The sequence below is a fragment of the Crocodylus siamensis genome, chromosome 3, assembly GCF_052110815.1.
Source record: "Crocodylus siamensis isolate JL-2025a chromosome 3, ASM5211081v1, whole genome shotgun sequence".
In the NCBI taxonomy this organism is placed as follows: Eukaryota; Metazoa; Chordata; order Crocodylia; family Crocodylidae; genus Crocodylus; species Crocodylus siamensis.
The window spans coordinates 91,395,586-91,413,357 of record NC_143397.1 but is presented as its reverse complement, the minus strand read 5'-3'; the positions used below and the strand labels follow the sequence as shown (position 1 = coordinate 91,413,357).

Genomic DNA, 17,772 nt, shown 5'->3' with positions numbered 1-17,772 from the left:
CAGCACTGTCTCTTTTGCCTGTTTTAGATTTACGCCAGAGTAAACTCACCCAATTTGAAATGCTTATTGTTGAACTCTGAATTAATTTGTGGTTTGAGCCCTTCTCAGGACTCTTCAGAAGAGAAGCCTTGTTCTCTTCTTTTGATAAGCTTGTGGGAGTCTAGGAATAAATTCTTTCCCTGGCATCTGCATTACCACTACCGGGACTGGAGAAGGAGATACCAGTTGGTCCTGTTGACCAGCTCCCTTCTCAGTTGTCTACGTGTGCACAGAGTGAGTGGCTGAAGGGCAAAACAGTTGAAGAGAATGCGCAAAAGGACTAATGAAGGGACTTAAGGTGAAACTATGATAAAGAGGCTATATTTGGACAGCAAGCAGACAGAGGGAAGATAAAAAGATTAAGAAATTGAATATATCCTGTATAAGATGTAGGAGGAAGAGAAATGAAGGATAGAAAGTATGAAAAGGATAGAAACGTTTGACCCCAGTATTATTTCCTGCTATGGCGAGGGGTCGGACTAGATGATCTACTCAGGTCCCTTCTGACCCTAGAAACTATGAAACTATGAAATAAAGTAAAAATGGACAAAGGAGAGGAAAATACAGAAGAAAAGTATAGGAAAATAAAGAAAGAAAAAAACCAAGAGGCAACAGCAAGTTAAAAAACTAATATGGGATGGAAATTTCACAACAACATACAAAAATACCTGATCCTTCTCAAAGGTGGGCACACACAAAAAACCCCCATACAGACAAAATCCCCCACATTTATCCATTACTACTCTCTGAGGTACATTATATTGCAAAGATTTGCAAGGCCACTCTAAGCATCTTGTCCTCCAGTGATCCTTTTCGGATTCACTAGCTGTCCTTAGATAGTTTTGAGTATTTGAATCTCCAGGGAAAGAGAAACTGAAACCAGAGTGTTCTGTTCATCTTCTGCAAACAGCCTGCTTTCCTAGCAAGTCCAAAGCTACCTCTTGATAGGCTTAAGTGCTGTTACCTTTTTGTGTGTGCAGGTGTGCAACACAAGACCTTTTTATCTTTACTCTTCCTGGTGTCTCTAGAAGCAATCAGATGGCATTATCTTTGACCCTTCAAAGAGCAGCCAGCTGGCTTGCTCCTCTTTGTTATGAAGAAAGGTCTTCTAGGCCAGACAGAGACATATATCCACCTTTGGTATCTCCAGAGGCAGAAGGTATCCTGCCATACAATATTTTCTGTATTCCATCCCTAGCAGATACATGTGTGTGTTTATGAAGACACAGACAGGATGATACATTCCTTTAACAGGGAATCTCAGAACAAAAGATTTTTTACTGGCATTTACTGCTGTAGGAATAGAGGCAGGCAGACCACCCACTCCTTGAAGATGCTGGTGGTAGAAGTGTAGGAAGACAGGCCCAAGACCTATTCTGCAAAAGGCTAAGAACTAGAAGTGAGTTTGTTTCTGAGCTCATGTTAAGTTCAGAAAGAAGGAATGGGTCTACTTGGCTCCCCAATAAAATTATTAGAAGAAATTGTGGGAAGGAACAGGGAGGGAGAAACAAATCTATACCAGCTGCTCAGGTTATAGGGCACCCCATATTATTAGGTAGCTTTTCATGAATAGTGGTGCAATATGAAAGGTCTTGCACAGCCTTAATTACAAACCAAATGTCTGAATCCAGTAATGCAGCAGCAACCTATTTTCATTTTTCGTGTCTTGGACTAAAAATCAGGGCAGACAAAAGAGCAGCTCCCTGCTGCAACTCATAATGTTTTGTAGGAAGCATTCTGAGTTACAATGATCTCCCACACCAAACCAAAGTTAATTTGGGTTGGGGAGTTCAGCTGCTGGCTGTGAGCCTATAGGCGGTTTCCCCTAGAAATGGTCTCTCTTCCATCCCAGCCCAGGTGCTGTTTTCAGAATGGGAAGGGGCAAAGAGAGCTAATTCTAGGGGTTGCCCACCCAGGGATGGAGGGTTAAGTGGGTGGATTAGAGCTCCCTTACTTTGGGAGGACTCCAGTCCATCCATCCCACCCTCCAGTGCTGGCTGAAAAACCCCAGACTGAATTCCCTCCACTCCATTCCTCCCTCCTATTCTGAAAAACGCTTCCAGACAGGGAGGCAGGCAGACAAGTTACTATGTTTTGAAATGTCTTCATCTGAACCCTCATGAAATCAGGGTTCAGATTCTTGCAGGATTGGGCCCTTTGAAAGAGCTCTGTAGCTATGCACTTCTGTTTGGTCACAAATATAGATAGTGTTCAGGGGCCAGATTGGGCCAATATCATCACTTCTGTCTGCACCTATAGATGTAACACATTGGAAATAATGCTGTTAAAATACATATCTAAATCAGTAATTGTCAGCTTTCTAAAGACAGTTTGATGGATATATGTGCTCTGTTTAGTACCTCAGACAGAAGATTTGATTTTAAAAAGAAATCTAATTTATAATAATCTTAAAAGCAAAAATATATATTTGAGGTATATGCATGGATAAAATGAAAAAAACCTATTTTAATTAATCAAAAGCCATTTTCCTTGTATTGCTTCCTGTTTGGTTGGGTTTTTGTTTTGTTTTTTTTTGGGGGGGGGGGGGGGGGTTAAAACCTGATTAAGAACAATCTTAGTTGTCCAATCTGATGAAGTCAAGGGAAAAAAAGCCAAACTGGAAATAAGTAGTTTAATAGCTCTAAGAAAATAAATCTCAGTTTATTTATACATGAACTGCTTTGGCAGGGGCTTTTGGCAGCAACTCACATTTGTTTACTTAGTTCCGAGGAAGCTAAAAATTATTAGCAAGTAAACTAATACCTGTATGTAAAGTCTAATAATCATCTCTTCTCTTTACATCAGATTATTATGAAAAGTCAATATTATTGCTTTTCAACTTCTAAAATAATATGGAGCCAAACTCAGGAGGTTAGCCAAGTGCCTTCCAACTCTTGACAAATTCATTAAAATGGGAAAGGAGTGGGAAGAAACATTCAGCAAGTCACAGAACTGGACCATCAGACAACGGTCCTTCAAAGGGATCCTGACTAGATGTTAGCTGAGTGGGGCTCCAGGCAGGAGCAAAAATCTATGGTTACTCATTCTTCTGCAGGATTAAAACTCTAAAAAGGCAAGCTTCTTAAGGTCTAGCAGCTATGAAGTAAGTAGCACACTTTTGATAATATATAACTGAATCAAACAGCTATCTTGTCCCTCTTCCCAATGAGCATAAATATTTCTCAATGAACATAAATATTTCTCTTTCATCTTTCAAGTTTACATATGCCTAGGAGAAAGAGGGGAAAATAGATAAAGCAGAACAGAGGCTAATACATTACTTAAGACCATAAGAGACAGCAGAAAAGTGGTAATGAGATGCCATCTAATTACGTTGTTTGTTGGCCCCTTCATTTCACATTTTTCTCAATTTCTTTTCCTTTTTTGGTACCTTGTTGTCTGCTGTTCTGTGATGGTGTAAAACTGGAGCTGGAACTTGAGCTTGAACTGGCTGGGCTAGGCTGTTCAGACTTAAAAGAACAAGAAACAAATAAACAAAATAGTAGTAAATACATTTGCTCCAAACTTCATAAAAATGTAGTAGTTTGTTTCATGCACTTCTCTGCAAGGAAAAAATACCATTATACAGAATAAAATGCAAAGATCATTATTACTAGCCACTCCATAGTATCAAGGAGCCAAATAATATACAAATAGCTATGTATACAACACAACACACAGACGCACATGCTCCACTACAGGCGTCATAGAAAGCTCGGTTTGATAAAACCACTAATTATACAGTAGGCCACCCAAGGCTCAGTGTGAAGAGTTATGCAGCACGAGTTCATAATGCAAGAGACCTAAGAGTGTAATGTGGGCTTGTCTAACTGTAGCCAAGGCATTTCCCTAATAAATCAAGACACCGTAAGCTCTAGTGAGCAAGAGGGATCTGAGTAAAGCTTAGAAAGCTATAGAAGCAAGCTACAGAATCTGATTTATCATTTTCTTATATTAACAGAAACATTATATGCAATTATAAACATATATTTTGGCTCCTATTGTGGTTTCTCCTCGTGGCACTACTTTTCCTTTGTAGTGAAAATATATGCACCCTACAGATTTAACCAAAGGGATTTAATTATGCTAGAAGCAAAATTATTCTACATCCATGGATATTAATAGAGTATTATTTCAATAGAATTATTAAAGCTAGTTGATAGCACTGAATAGAGAATTATAAGCCTTACAACAGATTTCTACATGTTGTTTAAACAAGTCTTTAGAAAGGATACAATTTTCTATTAAAACCTGTTCAGTACTTAAAAGACTTCTTGTACAATTCCATTGGTTTCATTCTTATTAAGATTTTATATGTTTTTCTCCATAAGTTCACTGAGTTCTCATCCCCATTACCATGTTATACACCTACCTTCATCCACCCACCCATATTCTATAGCCTTGTAGTTTCGGCACCTAAAATGTGATAGAAATGAAGGAAGGAAGTGTTTGCTAAATAAATCCATGGTAGAGATGGCTAAAAGAAAGGTTTAAAAAACAATTAGCCTGAAGAGAATAATGGCTCAAAGGAAGCATGATAACCTGGGCAGAGAATTGGATGTTCAAACCCAACTGAAAAAAAAGAAACATCCCCCCAGTCCTTCATAGAATTGTATTATCATGACGTTATCCAGGTTAAACAGAAATTTTCCAGCTTTTCTTGACAATGTGTTCTTCCCTGTGATTAATCAATCCCTAAATTCCCATAAAAAAAAAGCCAGCAATCATATTTAGCTACTGTAAAACTCTGAGTTAACTTGCACTTTCGTGTACACATGTTGTACAAGCCTAACAGCTGTTTTTTCACCATAAATCAACCTATTGTTACCCTTTATAATGAGAAGGCAGATTTACAGCCCTTTGCTGCCTTTTTGCACAATCAAGAAGATGCCTGTTTGGGTAATAGAACATTTCTCTTTTTCTGTGGGTGTTTGAGGCAGGTGGGGAAGAAACTTAACATCTGTCTTCTCAGTCAGACCGATGACATACAAACGTTGGGCCTGAGCTCACAGAAATGTACAAACTTTATTCAAATATGACTGTTTTCAAAAAACTGAGAACTAAATGGGATTTCCCAACTGTTACGTACATAGTAAGCATTCATAGTATTAGGCAACTAGTGTTACACTCCACTTTCCTTAAAATTTTTGCCAATGCCCTTTCATGCAAAAAAGAAAAAAAAGAAAACCTGCTGGAACCAAGGACAGTTAAGGAATGGCATTAAAAACACTTGAAAGCTGTAATTAATGTTATCATTAATATTCTTCATCATGTAATAATTTATAACAATGTAAAATAAAACTGTAACAGGGAGCATAAACTAGAGACACCAACATTCTGGAAAGAAGTTTCAGGCTCTTGTCCCAAGTATTTAATTTATCTTCGAACATCTACTTTTTGCAACACAGTAACTTGTCAACAACTGGTTTCATTGGGTTTCCATGCATTTTTATTTTTTCTGATGCTTCACTAATTGTTTTTATAGAGAACTTTTAACTTATATGAACTAATTTCAAATTCTAAGTTTCCACTTTAAAAAAGATCACAGCAACATATACAGATTTGATTTAGAATATTTTAGCTGTGTATGCTGTCACAAAATGTGATGTTACATCCCCTCAACTTGTGTAAGACACTTTCACTGTTTTGATTGTGGATTAACTTTCGAGTCATTCAATACTCTAATACTTATGTAGGATAACATCTTACTAATCCTTTCTAACACTGCTATGGATATTGTGCTCCACTGCCAAATAATTGTCATTACTGGAACTACAATACTCCTCTGCTTCAACTAAAATTAGGATCCAAATCACTTTGAGAAATCAAACAGGAACAGCCACTCAGCACAAGAAGATAAGCTTTCCTTTTAAAATATTACTTAATGCTACCTTGAACTCATTCACATTATGTGCTTTTAACTTTAGGAACTTATTTCATGTGAAGGACTGGCAGTTGAGTATTACCTTCTTGAAACTAAAGTTCACTTCAACAGTTCTGAGAAATCCTTGAAGAGAGAGAAAGAGCTGCTTTTAACACGTAAGAATGACTATTATTAGTAGAGAAAGTTTGCATTTCAGAAGAAACTGAAAATGTCTTCCATATGTGAATATGGATTAGTGTCTGCTGGGCTGATACTTCTTGTTACCAGAGGCTATCTTTTGTCACTTAAGCAATGCTTTTTGACAGTTTTACAGGCTGTTATTCCAAGGACTTTAGTATTTATGGCTTTATTCACTTGGGCTTTCTGTTCTTATCCACTGATTACTAATCACCAAATAGATTTTTTTACGGGACTGAAATTAGCTAAAAGGATGTCCTCCAACAATGAAAGCTCAGGATGGTACCAGGAAAATGTTCTTTGAGATGTCCTTATCCTGTTTTACTCATTTTCTTTTCCTGCAGACAAACTAATGGGGGTTCAGACCCAAACTATTCATTCGTGCAATGACCCAATACAATTTATTGCATTCTTAGACAGTCTATTTTCTTTTTAGTGCTTTCACCCTGATGCACAAGAGACACTGGCTTCTTTATTAGAGCTGGCTGAAAGACTTTGAGTTTTGAAATTACTTGACAAAAAGGATGCTTTGGGCTGAAAAGCTTTTTTGAAGACAGTTATGCTCCCCCTTTTGCTCAAATCACTCTGCTTCATTCCATCCCGAACTTTTTCTTCTGTTTCCTGTTAATGCAGTGGATTTAGTTTTGATTTGCAGAGTTGATTTCAGGCAAATTCATCTATCTAGATTTCTATCATCCAGATATATCAATATCAATATATCTATATAAATAACACGACAACGCAAGATTGTGAAATAGGTGGTGAGAATTTCATGGAAATCATTTCTTATTTGGAATTATATAAATATTTCTGACCCTTCTCCCCGCTAAAGATAAAATGGGTGTATGGGAAAGGGGAGAAAGCTTGAGTTAAATAGACTTTGCCTAAATTTGATATTCTTGTGCTCCCAAACAATAACATCAGAAAAAAATTAGATAGAATTAAAAAAAAAGTGTTGTAATAATTCACAAAAATTAACTTTCAGATGCTCACACTATGCAGCCTAGAGGGGAAGTTAAGCTTTTATATCAAAACCAAAGATACTTAACTATCATAATAAAGTTCTAATTATTAAGAGAATTAAGGTTATTTAAAACTGTAGTCATTTAAAATTAAAGAGTTATAAAATTAAAGCAAGAAAAAATAATGCAATTGTGGAAGGGAATCAATGAAACTAAAATAACAGTTAAGGTTTTGCTTCAATAATCCATTTTGGTTTAAATGAAAGGTGAAATTCTCTTGCAGTCACATGATTCCATGTGTGTATTATGTATGTAATGAGACTTATAATGATAAGCTGGCAACATTATAATACTGTTCCCATTCAAGTCAGAGGAAGTTTTGCCACTGAATTCAACGGGAACAGAATTAAGACATCTATTATATTTCTCAGAACTATAATTTGCTTGAGTTGATTTATCATACAGATTTGTTTCAAATGTAAATACTTTGCAGTAAAGAATTTTTTTTAATTGGATCTGTATTATCAAGGCTTGTATGACTGTGTCCGACATGGTGGGATCTATTCCTGACTAGAGCCCATAGCTGCTAGTGCAATACAATTACATGATTTTATCACTGTGCATCTTTTTAAATATTTATGAAATAAAAAACTTACTTAAATAGAATAAAACAGCCTATGGACAATTGTTGGTTCTGTGTTCAATAGTTATACAAGGGCTATTTGGTGGTCTTCAGATAAGCTTAACCGTAACTTGAAAAAAGAACTGCATCCCTTGTGATAAAAATATAGCTAATGTGGTAATGGGGTAAAATGTCACTTGGCGTGACAAACTAGCATATTTATAAGAGGCTAAAGGCAAACAACTGGAATGCACAAATTCTGGCTACTGATTTTTAACTCAAGATATTAAATAAAAAATGTTTTACCCTTTTTAGTGTGAATGATTTCTTTCTATAAAGCAGAATATTTTGAAAAAAGTAACACTTCCTATTTGTGAGTTAAAAATTCTCACAAGAATTAGTTCATTAAAGAATGGAAGTTAGATTTCTCTGTCTGCTTTTCAAAGGAACAGGTGTTGAGAGGAAGAGATTTTTAAAATTAAAAGTATTTGTTTAAATATAGATAATACATAACTTGATCTTCCTATTCCAACATCCAATCAACCCATAAGCTCTAACAAATCAGAAGCAAGTATCGTCGAAAACTAAAACCTATGTTCCAAATCCAAAACTATGAACATGCCATCTAGTAACCTGACATTTTGTGTGCGGCCTGACAAGTGCGTACATGCAGTTTGCGGCAACTCAAACCTGTCTGAGATGCAGCAAACTACATGCACCGCAAGTGCACTCATTTGCTGTGCTGCTAATTAGCACTGAGCTGGGGTGGATGGGGGATTGGCAGGCTCATGCAGAGCCCCCCCATGGAGTGTGGGGCACTGGGGGGCAGCAGGGATCGCCCCACTGCTGGGGAGCACCTGGCAAATGCAGGCTTTTTTTCCCCCCCAAAGTGCCAGGAGCTAAGGTGGGCAGGACAGTTATTGTCGGGGCTGGGAGAGCCAGTGGGGGATGGGCCTGTGCGATTCAGAGATTCAGAAGCACTTAATCTCCGAATCAGATTTGGCTGAATCAATTCAGGACAGTGATTCGAATCACTGAATTGAATCACTATCCCCCTAATCAGCCGAATCTGAAACTAATACTAGTTGCGTCACACAGGCATAATGTCTAACCTGAATCTGCTCTCTGTCAGTTTGTAGCTGTTATTTCTAGTTACTCTAATGGGTGCCCTGGTGAAGAGAGCATCATCCATGGGGAATGGACACACATTAATGGAACATGAGGTGGGTAACATGGATCAGAGATTGAACTCAATCTTGTAAATACTTTGGGTCTGTGCAACTGATGCCTAGGAAAAAGCCAACCTATTAAATGGGTACCATCATCTTTCGTCAGTCCCATGGGACACCCACGCCCACGCCCACGCCCACTACGGGACAGGAAGCTCCAGGTGAGGGAGATCCCCTGCCCTCCATCAATGCTGACTTTGTAAAGGAACATCTTGAGAGGCTGGATACCTTCAGGTCAGCCGGCCCTGACAACTGACACCCCAGGGTACTCAAGGAGCTGGCGAGCATCATAGCTCAGCTTCTGGCACGGATCTTTGAGAACTCCCGGTGCTCTTGTGTAGTGCCTGAAGACTGAAAGAAGGCCAATGTGGTACCTATCTTCAAGAAAGGGAGGAAAGTGGATCCAGCAAACTATAGGCCCATCAGCTTGACTTCTATCCTGGGGAAAATCTTAGGAAAGTTTATTAAAGAGGCCATCCTTAATGGACTGGCCAATGCCAACATCCTGAGGGATAGCCAGCAGAGGTTTGTTGTGGGTAGGTCTTGCCTGACCAATCTCATTTCCTTTTACGATCAGGTGACCTATCACCTGGACAAGGAAGAAGAAATTGATATCATATATCTTGACTTCAAAAAAGCCTTTGATCTGGTATCCCATGATCACCTCTTGGCGAAACTGGCCAATTGTGGCCTTGGGTCCACTATGATCTGCTGGCTGAGAAATTGGCTCCATGGTCAGACCCAGACGGTGGTAACTGATGGAAGTCAATCGTCATGGTGCCCTGTCACCAGTGGGGTCCCCCCAGGACTCTGCCCTTGGACCAATATTGTTCACCACCTTCATTAATGATGATTGCAGTCGGAAGCGGACTGGCCAAGTTCACCAATGACACCAAACTTGGGGCAAAACATACACACCCGAAGACAGGAGGGTGATCCAGGCTGACCTGGACGGGCTTAGCAAATGGGCAGACAAGAACCTGATGGTGTTTAACACTGAAAAATGCAAGGTTCTCCACCTTGGGAGGAAAAACCTGCAGCATCCTTATAGGCTTAGCAGTGCTATGCTGGCTAGTACTACGGAAGAAAGAGACTTGGGGGTCATCATTGACCACAAAATGAACATGAGCCTGCAATGTGATGCTGTGGCTAGTAAAGCGAGCAAAATGCTGGCTTGCATCCATAGATGCTTCTCAAACAAATCCCGGGACGTCATTCTCCTGCTGTACTCGGCCTTGGTGAGGCCGCAGCTGGAGTACTGCGTCCAGTTTTGGGCTCCACAATTCAAAAAGTATGTGGAGAAGCTTGAGAGAATCCAGAGAAGAGCCACACGCATGATCAGAGATCAGGAAAACAGACCTTACGACAACAGACTGAGAGCGATGGGGCTCTTTAGCCTGGAAAACAGCAGGCTTAGGGGTGATTTGATGGCCGTCTAATAAATTTATCAGGGTGACCACTAGTATCTGGGAGAATGTTTGTTCACCAGAGCAACCCAAGGGATGAGGAGGTCAAACAGTTATAAAGTACAGGCATATCCCGTTTTATTGCGCTTCGCTTTCTTGCGCTTCGCAGATATTGCTGTTTTTTTACAAATTGAAGGTTTGTGGCAACCCTGCCTCGAGCAAGTCTATCGGCGCCATTTTTCCAACAGCATTCACTCACTTCGCATTTTTTAGCAATAAAGTATTTTTTAATTAAGGTATGTACATTTTTTTTTAGACATAATGCTATTGCACACTTAATAGACTACAGTATAGTGTAAACATAACTTTTATATGCACTGGGAAACCAAAAAATTTGTGCGACTCGCTTTATTGCGATATTCGCTTTATTGCAATGGTCTGGAACCGAACCTGCAATATCTCCGAGGTATGCCTGTACTGCAAGATCATATCAGGCTGGACATAAGGAAGAATTTCTTTACTGTCCGAGCCCCCAAGGTCTAGAACAGTCTGCCATCGGAGGTGGTTCAAGCACCTACACTGAACACCTTCAAGAGTAAATTGGATGCTTATCTTGCTGGGATCCTATGACCCCAGCTGTCTTCCTGCCCTTTGGGTGGGGGGGCTGGACTTGATGATCTTCTGTGGTCCCTTCCAGCCCTGATGTCTATGAAATAGCATTTTTTTGGCAAACAAGTTATTCACCAGAATAACGTCCTGCTTTAGATCACTCTCACTTAGATGTATGCATACATTATGACTTTAACAGAGATTTGTATGATTTAATTATTTACAATTAAAAACATTCAAATTGCAGAAATGTTAATATACCAGTTCAGAAATGCCTAAATTAAACACAACCTTAATTTAACACCTTGTTCTTTCTTCTATTGGACCTCTGCATTATACTGGTGAAGCAGGACTAAAGACTATAGGGAGCTGCTATCTATGGGATCTTTGCTTTATTGACTGAGAAAGTGTTGGAAGGCCTGTAATGAATGAAGAAAATATTTACAGGAAAAAGAAAAGATGGTCCTCATGGTTAGGATTTTTATGCCACCCTACAGAAATTGATTCTATTCCTATGTAATCCTGGCAAAATCACTTCCTCATTGTTTTGGATGCCTGCCTTGAGACAAACATGTTATTTGCAGAACTGATGATTGTTTACAACTGCAACTCAAGTCAACGGGAGCTCAGCTTGGAACACATACAAAGGATATATGCTTAGTAAGTGTGGGTCCTAATCTTTTCAGAATTGGCACTCAAAATTAGTTAACATTTGACAATTTTGTCTGAACTCTGCAAACAACTTCCTCGTGTTTAAAATGGGGATACCAATACTCACAGATTTGCTGTGAAGCTAAACGTATTATCATTTATATAGAACTACTATGCCTTAAGAGCACTAAGAAGCTCATAAAGAAATGAATAATTCTCTATTCAATACAGGATAGTATTAGAGGTGCACCGATAGAGATTTTGGGGGCCAATAGCCGATTTTTAAGGAGGCATATCAGCCAATACCGATTTCCAATATGCAGCCCTGCAGCTTGAGGAGCTGCAGCCAACTGGTAAGTCTGTTATGGTGGAAGGGGAGGGAAAGGGAGTGGTGCAGGGTGCAGATCAAGGCCCCTGCGGTGAGGGAAGAGTAGAGCTGGAGCAAGGGCTGGGGGCAGCTCTTCCCAGAGGGGGCTGGGCTGGGCTGCACTTAAGGCAGGCGGCAACACTGGGAGGGCGCTACATGGGGGAGGCTGTAGCCCTCCTCCCAGCGCTGCCACTGCCTGCTCTGACCACAGCCTGGTCTAACTCTCCCACCCCCCTGGGAAGAGCTCAGTGGTGCCCCAGCCCCATCCCCAGCCCTCAGCAGCAGCCCACCCTCCAGACAAATCTGGGGGCACACGCCCCTCCCCATACCCTCCTGGGGTGTGTGCAGCAGTGGGAGTTGTCCCCCCTTCCCAACACCCCTCCAATTGAGCTGGGCTGTGTCCCACACTATGTCTGGGCAGCTCCTGCCCCAGCCCCAAGCTCTGTCCACTCCCTCCCTCACCACAGGGGCCTTGATTTACCTTCTACACACCCCTTCCTCCCCCCATCCCCTTCCGCCACAAGAGCCTTACCAGCTGCACACAGCTCTCCAAGCTGCTGGGCTGTGCTCCTCTGCTCTCTGCTGCCTATGTGCTGCACTGCAGCTGCACACATTCATAGGCATTTATCGGCCAAATTACTGGTGACATCAGGCTGATTTACAATAGTGAGTTTTCTTTACATTGGTGCTGACCCCAAACTAATGTACATCTGTGCCAATGTATCGGTGTACCTTCAGGGGTCAGATCAGGGGTCAGCAACCTCTCGCACGCAAGGCCATTTCGCTCGGCATGCCACAGCCAGCCCTGGCTCTGCGTAGCTGCTGGAGCCCAGACTGCTCCCAGCAGGGCCTGCAGCATCCCAGCTGCCTGCTGGGAGCAGCCCAGGCTGTGGCTGGCAGCAGCTACTCAGAGCTGGGGCCGACTGCAGCTGGGAGGCTCCAAACAGCTGTGCTGGGCTCTGGATCCCCAGCCAACATCAGCTCTGTACCACTGTATGCTGGTGCACTTCAGAGCAGGCAGTGGGGGAGGGGCCTGAGGCAGCGCAACCCCAGTCTCTCCTCCGCTCCCAGCACAGAGCTGGTGACTGGACTCCAGAGCCTGGTGCAACTATTTGTAGCCAGCCCGGGCTGTGGGCAGCTGCAGCAAGCAGGCTGCTCCACAGCTCTGGCATCAGCTCCATGCTGGCAGCAACTGTGCACGCACCTTGGGGCAGACAGTGGGGCAGCACAGCCTGCCCCAAGTTGCCGGTGCAGTCGCTGCCAGGATGGAGCTGATGCCAGAGTTGTGGAGCCTGGTGCTACGGAGCCTGGTGCACCTCTTTGCAGCCTGCCCGCTGCTTTCTGCAGCTGCCGAGCCCAGGCTGGATACAAACAGCTGCGCTGGGCTCTGGAGCCCAGTCACCAGCTCTGTGCTGGGAGTGGGGGAGAGGCCGGGGTTCCGCTGCCTGAGGCCCCTCCCCCACTGCGTGCTCTGAAGTTGCCTGCATGCACCAGTACAGAGCTGATGCTGGGGCTCCAGAGCCCATGCAGCTGTTTGCAGCCAGCCCCGGCTCTGGGTAGCTGCTGCCAGCAGGGAGCCTGGGCTGGGGGTCAGGGGCAGCAGGGCTGGGGGACAGGGGGGCAACGGGCACACACAGGAGATCCTGCCATGTACCTCCTGCCCTCATTTTTTTTTCTGGAATGCTGGCACTCTGGCACCTTCCAGAGTAGGCATTGTGGGGGGTTTTGGCACTCCGACCGAAAAACATGCCTTTCCTACTGTAGATAATTCTAATATAAAAGGCTTAGTCTGTATGCATGTCTGTCTGCCCATAACACTTTTGGGCAACTCTGCATGCACTGTTGAGAGGGCAGACGGTGATTGGCTGCTCAAGTTGCCAGGGAAGTTTGTGGTGGTGGCGAACACTCCCCAGCCACCCGAACAGTAGGGCTTCCCCCACCACCTCTCTACCTGAGGGTGAAGGGGGGGGATCACAGTGATGGTGCCCCACCACCACCTGTCCCCGATGCCCTCCAGGATAGCCAGCAGGTAAGGGGAGGTATGCGTGGGCCAGGGAGATGTGGAGTGGAGGGGTGGAGTGGAGTCAGACTTGGAGTGACAGAGGGGCAGGTACAGTGGGGCTGGATTGAGATTTGTGGGAGGTGGGGAGTTGAATGGGGCCAGACCTGGAATGGCAGGGGTGGGGGGTGGAGCAGGCCTGGGCCCTGAGCAGCAGACATGGCAGAAGGGGGTGGTGGAGAAGGGCTGGACCTAGAGCAGCTGCAGTGGGGGAAAGAGTTGAATAAGGCTGGACCCAGAGCAGCACAGGTGGGGGATGTACCGGGGCTGGACCTACAGCCACGAGGGAGGGTGCATGGGCTCTGTCCCTGCCCCGCTGTCATTTTTGATAGGCAATTCATTAGTAATAGAAGAATAGATTAGATAGAAGAATCAACATGGATGCTCTGGAATTTATGACAATACAAAGGAATAAGTTACTTATTTGAAAAACATAGTCCACTCAGCTGATGGAATGAGACGGGGATCCTCTGGAAAAATAGTATCTGATCATTTAACTAAAAATTGAATAAGTGCCTAATGAAATATGGGGACCGAATTAACATTGTCCAGACAATCTCAATTAGAGCATTTTCTAATAATTGAGCACTTAGGCTTGGTAACTTTAATATTTCTAATGTGTGGTTGTTTGTTGTTTGCATAGCAGCAGTGGCAGCAGTGACATGGGGTTGTGGCCTTTGCTGCTGCCACGTGGGTAGGGGACATCTCACTGGGGCAGCACAGAGCTCACAGTGGCAATAAGCTTACCTGTGCAGCCCCTCTTGTGCCCTGCAGCACTGGCTCATGCCTGCTGGGCTGTGGAGACCCTGAAGGAGGGCAGGAGGGTGGGGAGCTCGAGCTCACAGTGGGCAGCCCATGCCTATCTCATGCACAGATCTGGGGGGCACAGGTCCTCCCCAGGAGTGCACACAGACTTAGGAAGCCGCCCCCCCTGTACCCCCCCCAGACAAGCTGCCTACGGCCCTGTCCCACTATCCACCAGGGCCCTGTGGCCATGCATTCCAGTCCCAGGCCCCAAGCACTGCCCAGCTGGGCACCAGCCCCAGCCCTGCCCAACTCCCTTCCTCCTTCCCTCTCTCCCTAGGGGGGCCTTAATTCCCCCACTTACCTACAGGAGCTGCTTTTCAGGCTGCCTGGAGGCCATGTGCATATACATGCACATGGCGCCCCCTGCCTGACCACCCTCCTCCCACTCCCCGCCAGCCCCTTGTAGCCTGGAACTCTGCCAGCCTGCAGAGAGAGCTCTTTGCAAAAGTGCAAAATCTGCTCGTTTCTCTGTTAACATGAGAAACCCAGTTTCCTCAGGTAAAGGGGGGAAATCTGCTTTTTTCCTCCATTTTCCCATGGGAAATGGAAAACTCAGATCCCTGATCATGACCTTAGTGTACTCAAAGAAGTCTGAAAAAAACAAAGAAAATATTAACATTTATATTTAAACAGTCCTTTAATTTTAAACCAATTTTGTGAGATTAGACCTTGGGCTCATGATTTTTGCATGCTTGAAGTTGTCTTTAGTTATTTCTAAGGCACTGATGACAGTGATATTTATGCACTTGTTCTGTGTTAGGATTAATATGTTTTTGTGCAGTGGCTTTCAAAGATATGTACATTATGTGCACACAAAATTATGCATACAACATTAACTTAGTTTTCAAGAAAAACACAATACAGATGGCTGTTTCCTCCAACAATCTTCTCCAACAACCATTTAAGGCTCAGACGCATGCTGTAATCTTACCTGCTTCATGTACACTTACTTGTGTTGGTTACCATGGCAAATGAAGCTTGTTTGAAGCTCACAGGCTTCTCTCTTGCATTTATGAAGGGATTTCTTACATTATGATGTTATTTTTTCAGCATCAGATCTAGAATGTTTTTACCCATGTAGTATATGAAATCCAGTATATGGTTATTACACCCTGACTAGGAAATTACTACCACAAGACTGCTTAAAGTTATTTTCTTTGTCCTAAGAAAGCATACTTCATAGTCTTGTTTACCTTTAAACTAAGTGTTGTGTTTTATTGTGTTCGAAAGGTAAAAAAAAGTCTGCATATGGCACTAATAAATCAACGAGAGCCATCAAATCTACAAACTGTTTTCTTTGGATAAAGTTGTAAAGTTTTATTTTCAAAGTTTTATCTACTCCTAATGGGTCACTGCCAAAGCAAATTTAATTCTTCAAGATCACTAAGAATGTATATTTCCCCTGCTGTTCCCCTCCGTGAACTTGTGAAACTTTGAGATCCTTTTGTTCCCTGTCTAGAATCTTTAGACCCTGGTTTCTCACTCAAAAATCCTATTGTTGCCGGAGATTTTATCCCCACTGTATAAGGTATATACCCAAAGGGCGCTGTCTTGGGATCGTATGGGTTTAATCTAAAAAAGAAGTTACACTATATTAACTCAACAGCAATGGAAAAATTATTTATAGAATGAAAAACTAAAATAACTACAACATACATTTCTCCCTTTCCTGTCATGGTTTAAACAATAATATTTCTGCAATTGATTATTCTAGTCATTTAAAAATGTACTGGTTGGAATGGTCTGCAATTTCTTCCCATTATTCCTGGTAAGAACTAAAATGAACTAACACAAAAAAACAAAGATGTGTGATTTTCTTCTGTCCTGAATCCTTATTCCCTACCAAAAATTATATTAAAAGGTGAAGTAGGTTGGAATCCCAGCAAGTCAACGGTTTTCTGACAGAGGTAATGAATGTCAGGTGATACTATCCCTGGTATCCATTATCCTCAGATATGTGAAGAATCTTTGCTTACATTATTAAGACATCAGAGAAGCTTTGCCTTTGCTTCAGCTAAAGAATAGCTCTCTCCATGATAAGGGATACATTATCATCGCCCTTTAATCATTCTCTTCAGATCAATTTCAGAGGCAGAAATACAAGTTTTGCAGATATCTTAAACAGATTCAAGTGATAAATGCATGTTGTTCTATGTATGCCTCCCTGCCCTTTAAAGATGAAGTGTGAAAAACTGGCTGCCAGAAATATAGAACAACTTCTCTCTCTATTTTGTCAGATGGTTTAGTTTGGCAAGTAGCTCCTTCACAAAGGTTCAGATATAAGCCAAAGAAATCAACATATAACATAAATCCTTGAAGCACTCAAGTGAATTTAATTTTTTCCCAAAAAGGTAGCTCTGCTTTGCTATATCTTTGTACAAATGAAGCTTTGAAGAAGAGCTTAAGAGTAAAGCAACAGTACTTAGCAAATCTCTTGACCCTCTAGAACTACACAATACTGACACAACTAACTAGAGCAAAATGCGCCTAAACAAGGTTTTCACTGTGAAATATGATTCTGTAGTAAAAGATACTGCTAATTAGGTAGGGATATTAAAATACGCACTCATGTGCTGCAGGCCCCTTCAAAGAACAAACAAACCAGACACTACAGCTGATCAGGAAATGACTTATTTTCCAGGGAAAGATAAAGGAAAGTGCTTTTGGGTTTCTGACAAAAAATCGGAGCGCCAAGAATTATTTGGATTTTTTTTTTTTTTTTTTTAAATAAAAATGAAAATATTTTAGCCAAAAATAAAATTTGTGGAAAAAATGTGACATTTTTTGTGACAATTTTTCACTGAAAAGAAAAAAAAATCCATCAGCTGTACTGGTTGACATTGGTTTCTATGAATCAACACCACTGAACAATCAAAATTAATAAAAAGCATATTTTTGAAGTAAATCACCACTTTTCTATCAATTTTGGTGCAGAGGCAGGGCTGCAATTATTTACATAG

General features: G+C 42.0%; 1 protein-coding gene across 11 annotated transcripts in view; it reads right to left on the bottom strand.

The window, feature by feature from the left end:
• The window catches only part of MLLT3 (MLLT3 super elongation complex subunit), a 221,933-nt gene that overhangs the window by 28,552 nt on the left and 175,609 nt on the right, over positions 1 to 17,772 (bottom strand). For all 11 annotated transcript variants that reach the window (XR_016441276.1, XR_016441277.1, XM_090038803.1 and 8 more), the window contains one exon: positions 3,431 to 3,509. Coding sequence is in view for 9 of the 11 variants with exons in the window: in XM_090038803.1 (XP_089894929.1) it covers positions 3,431 to 3,509 (79 nt within the window). In the remaining 2 variants the exon portion in view is untranslated. The remainder of the gene's footprint in view (positions 1 to 3,430; positions 3,510 to 17,772) is intronic.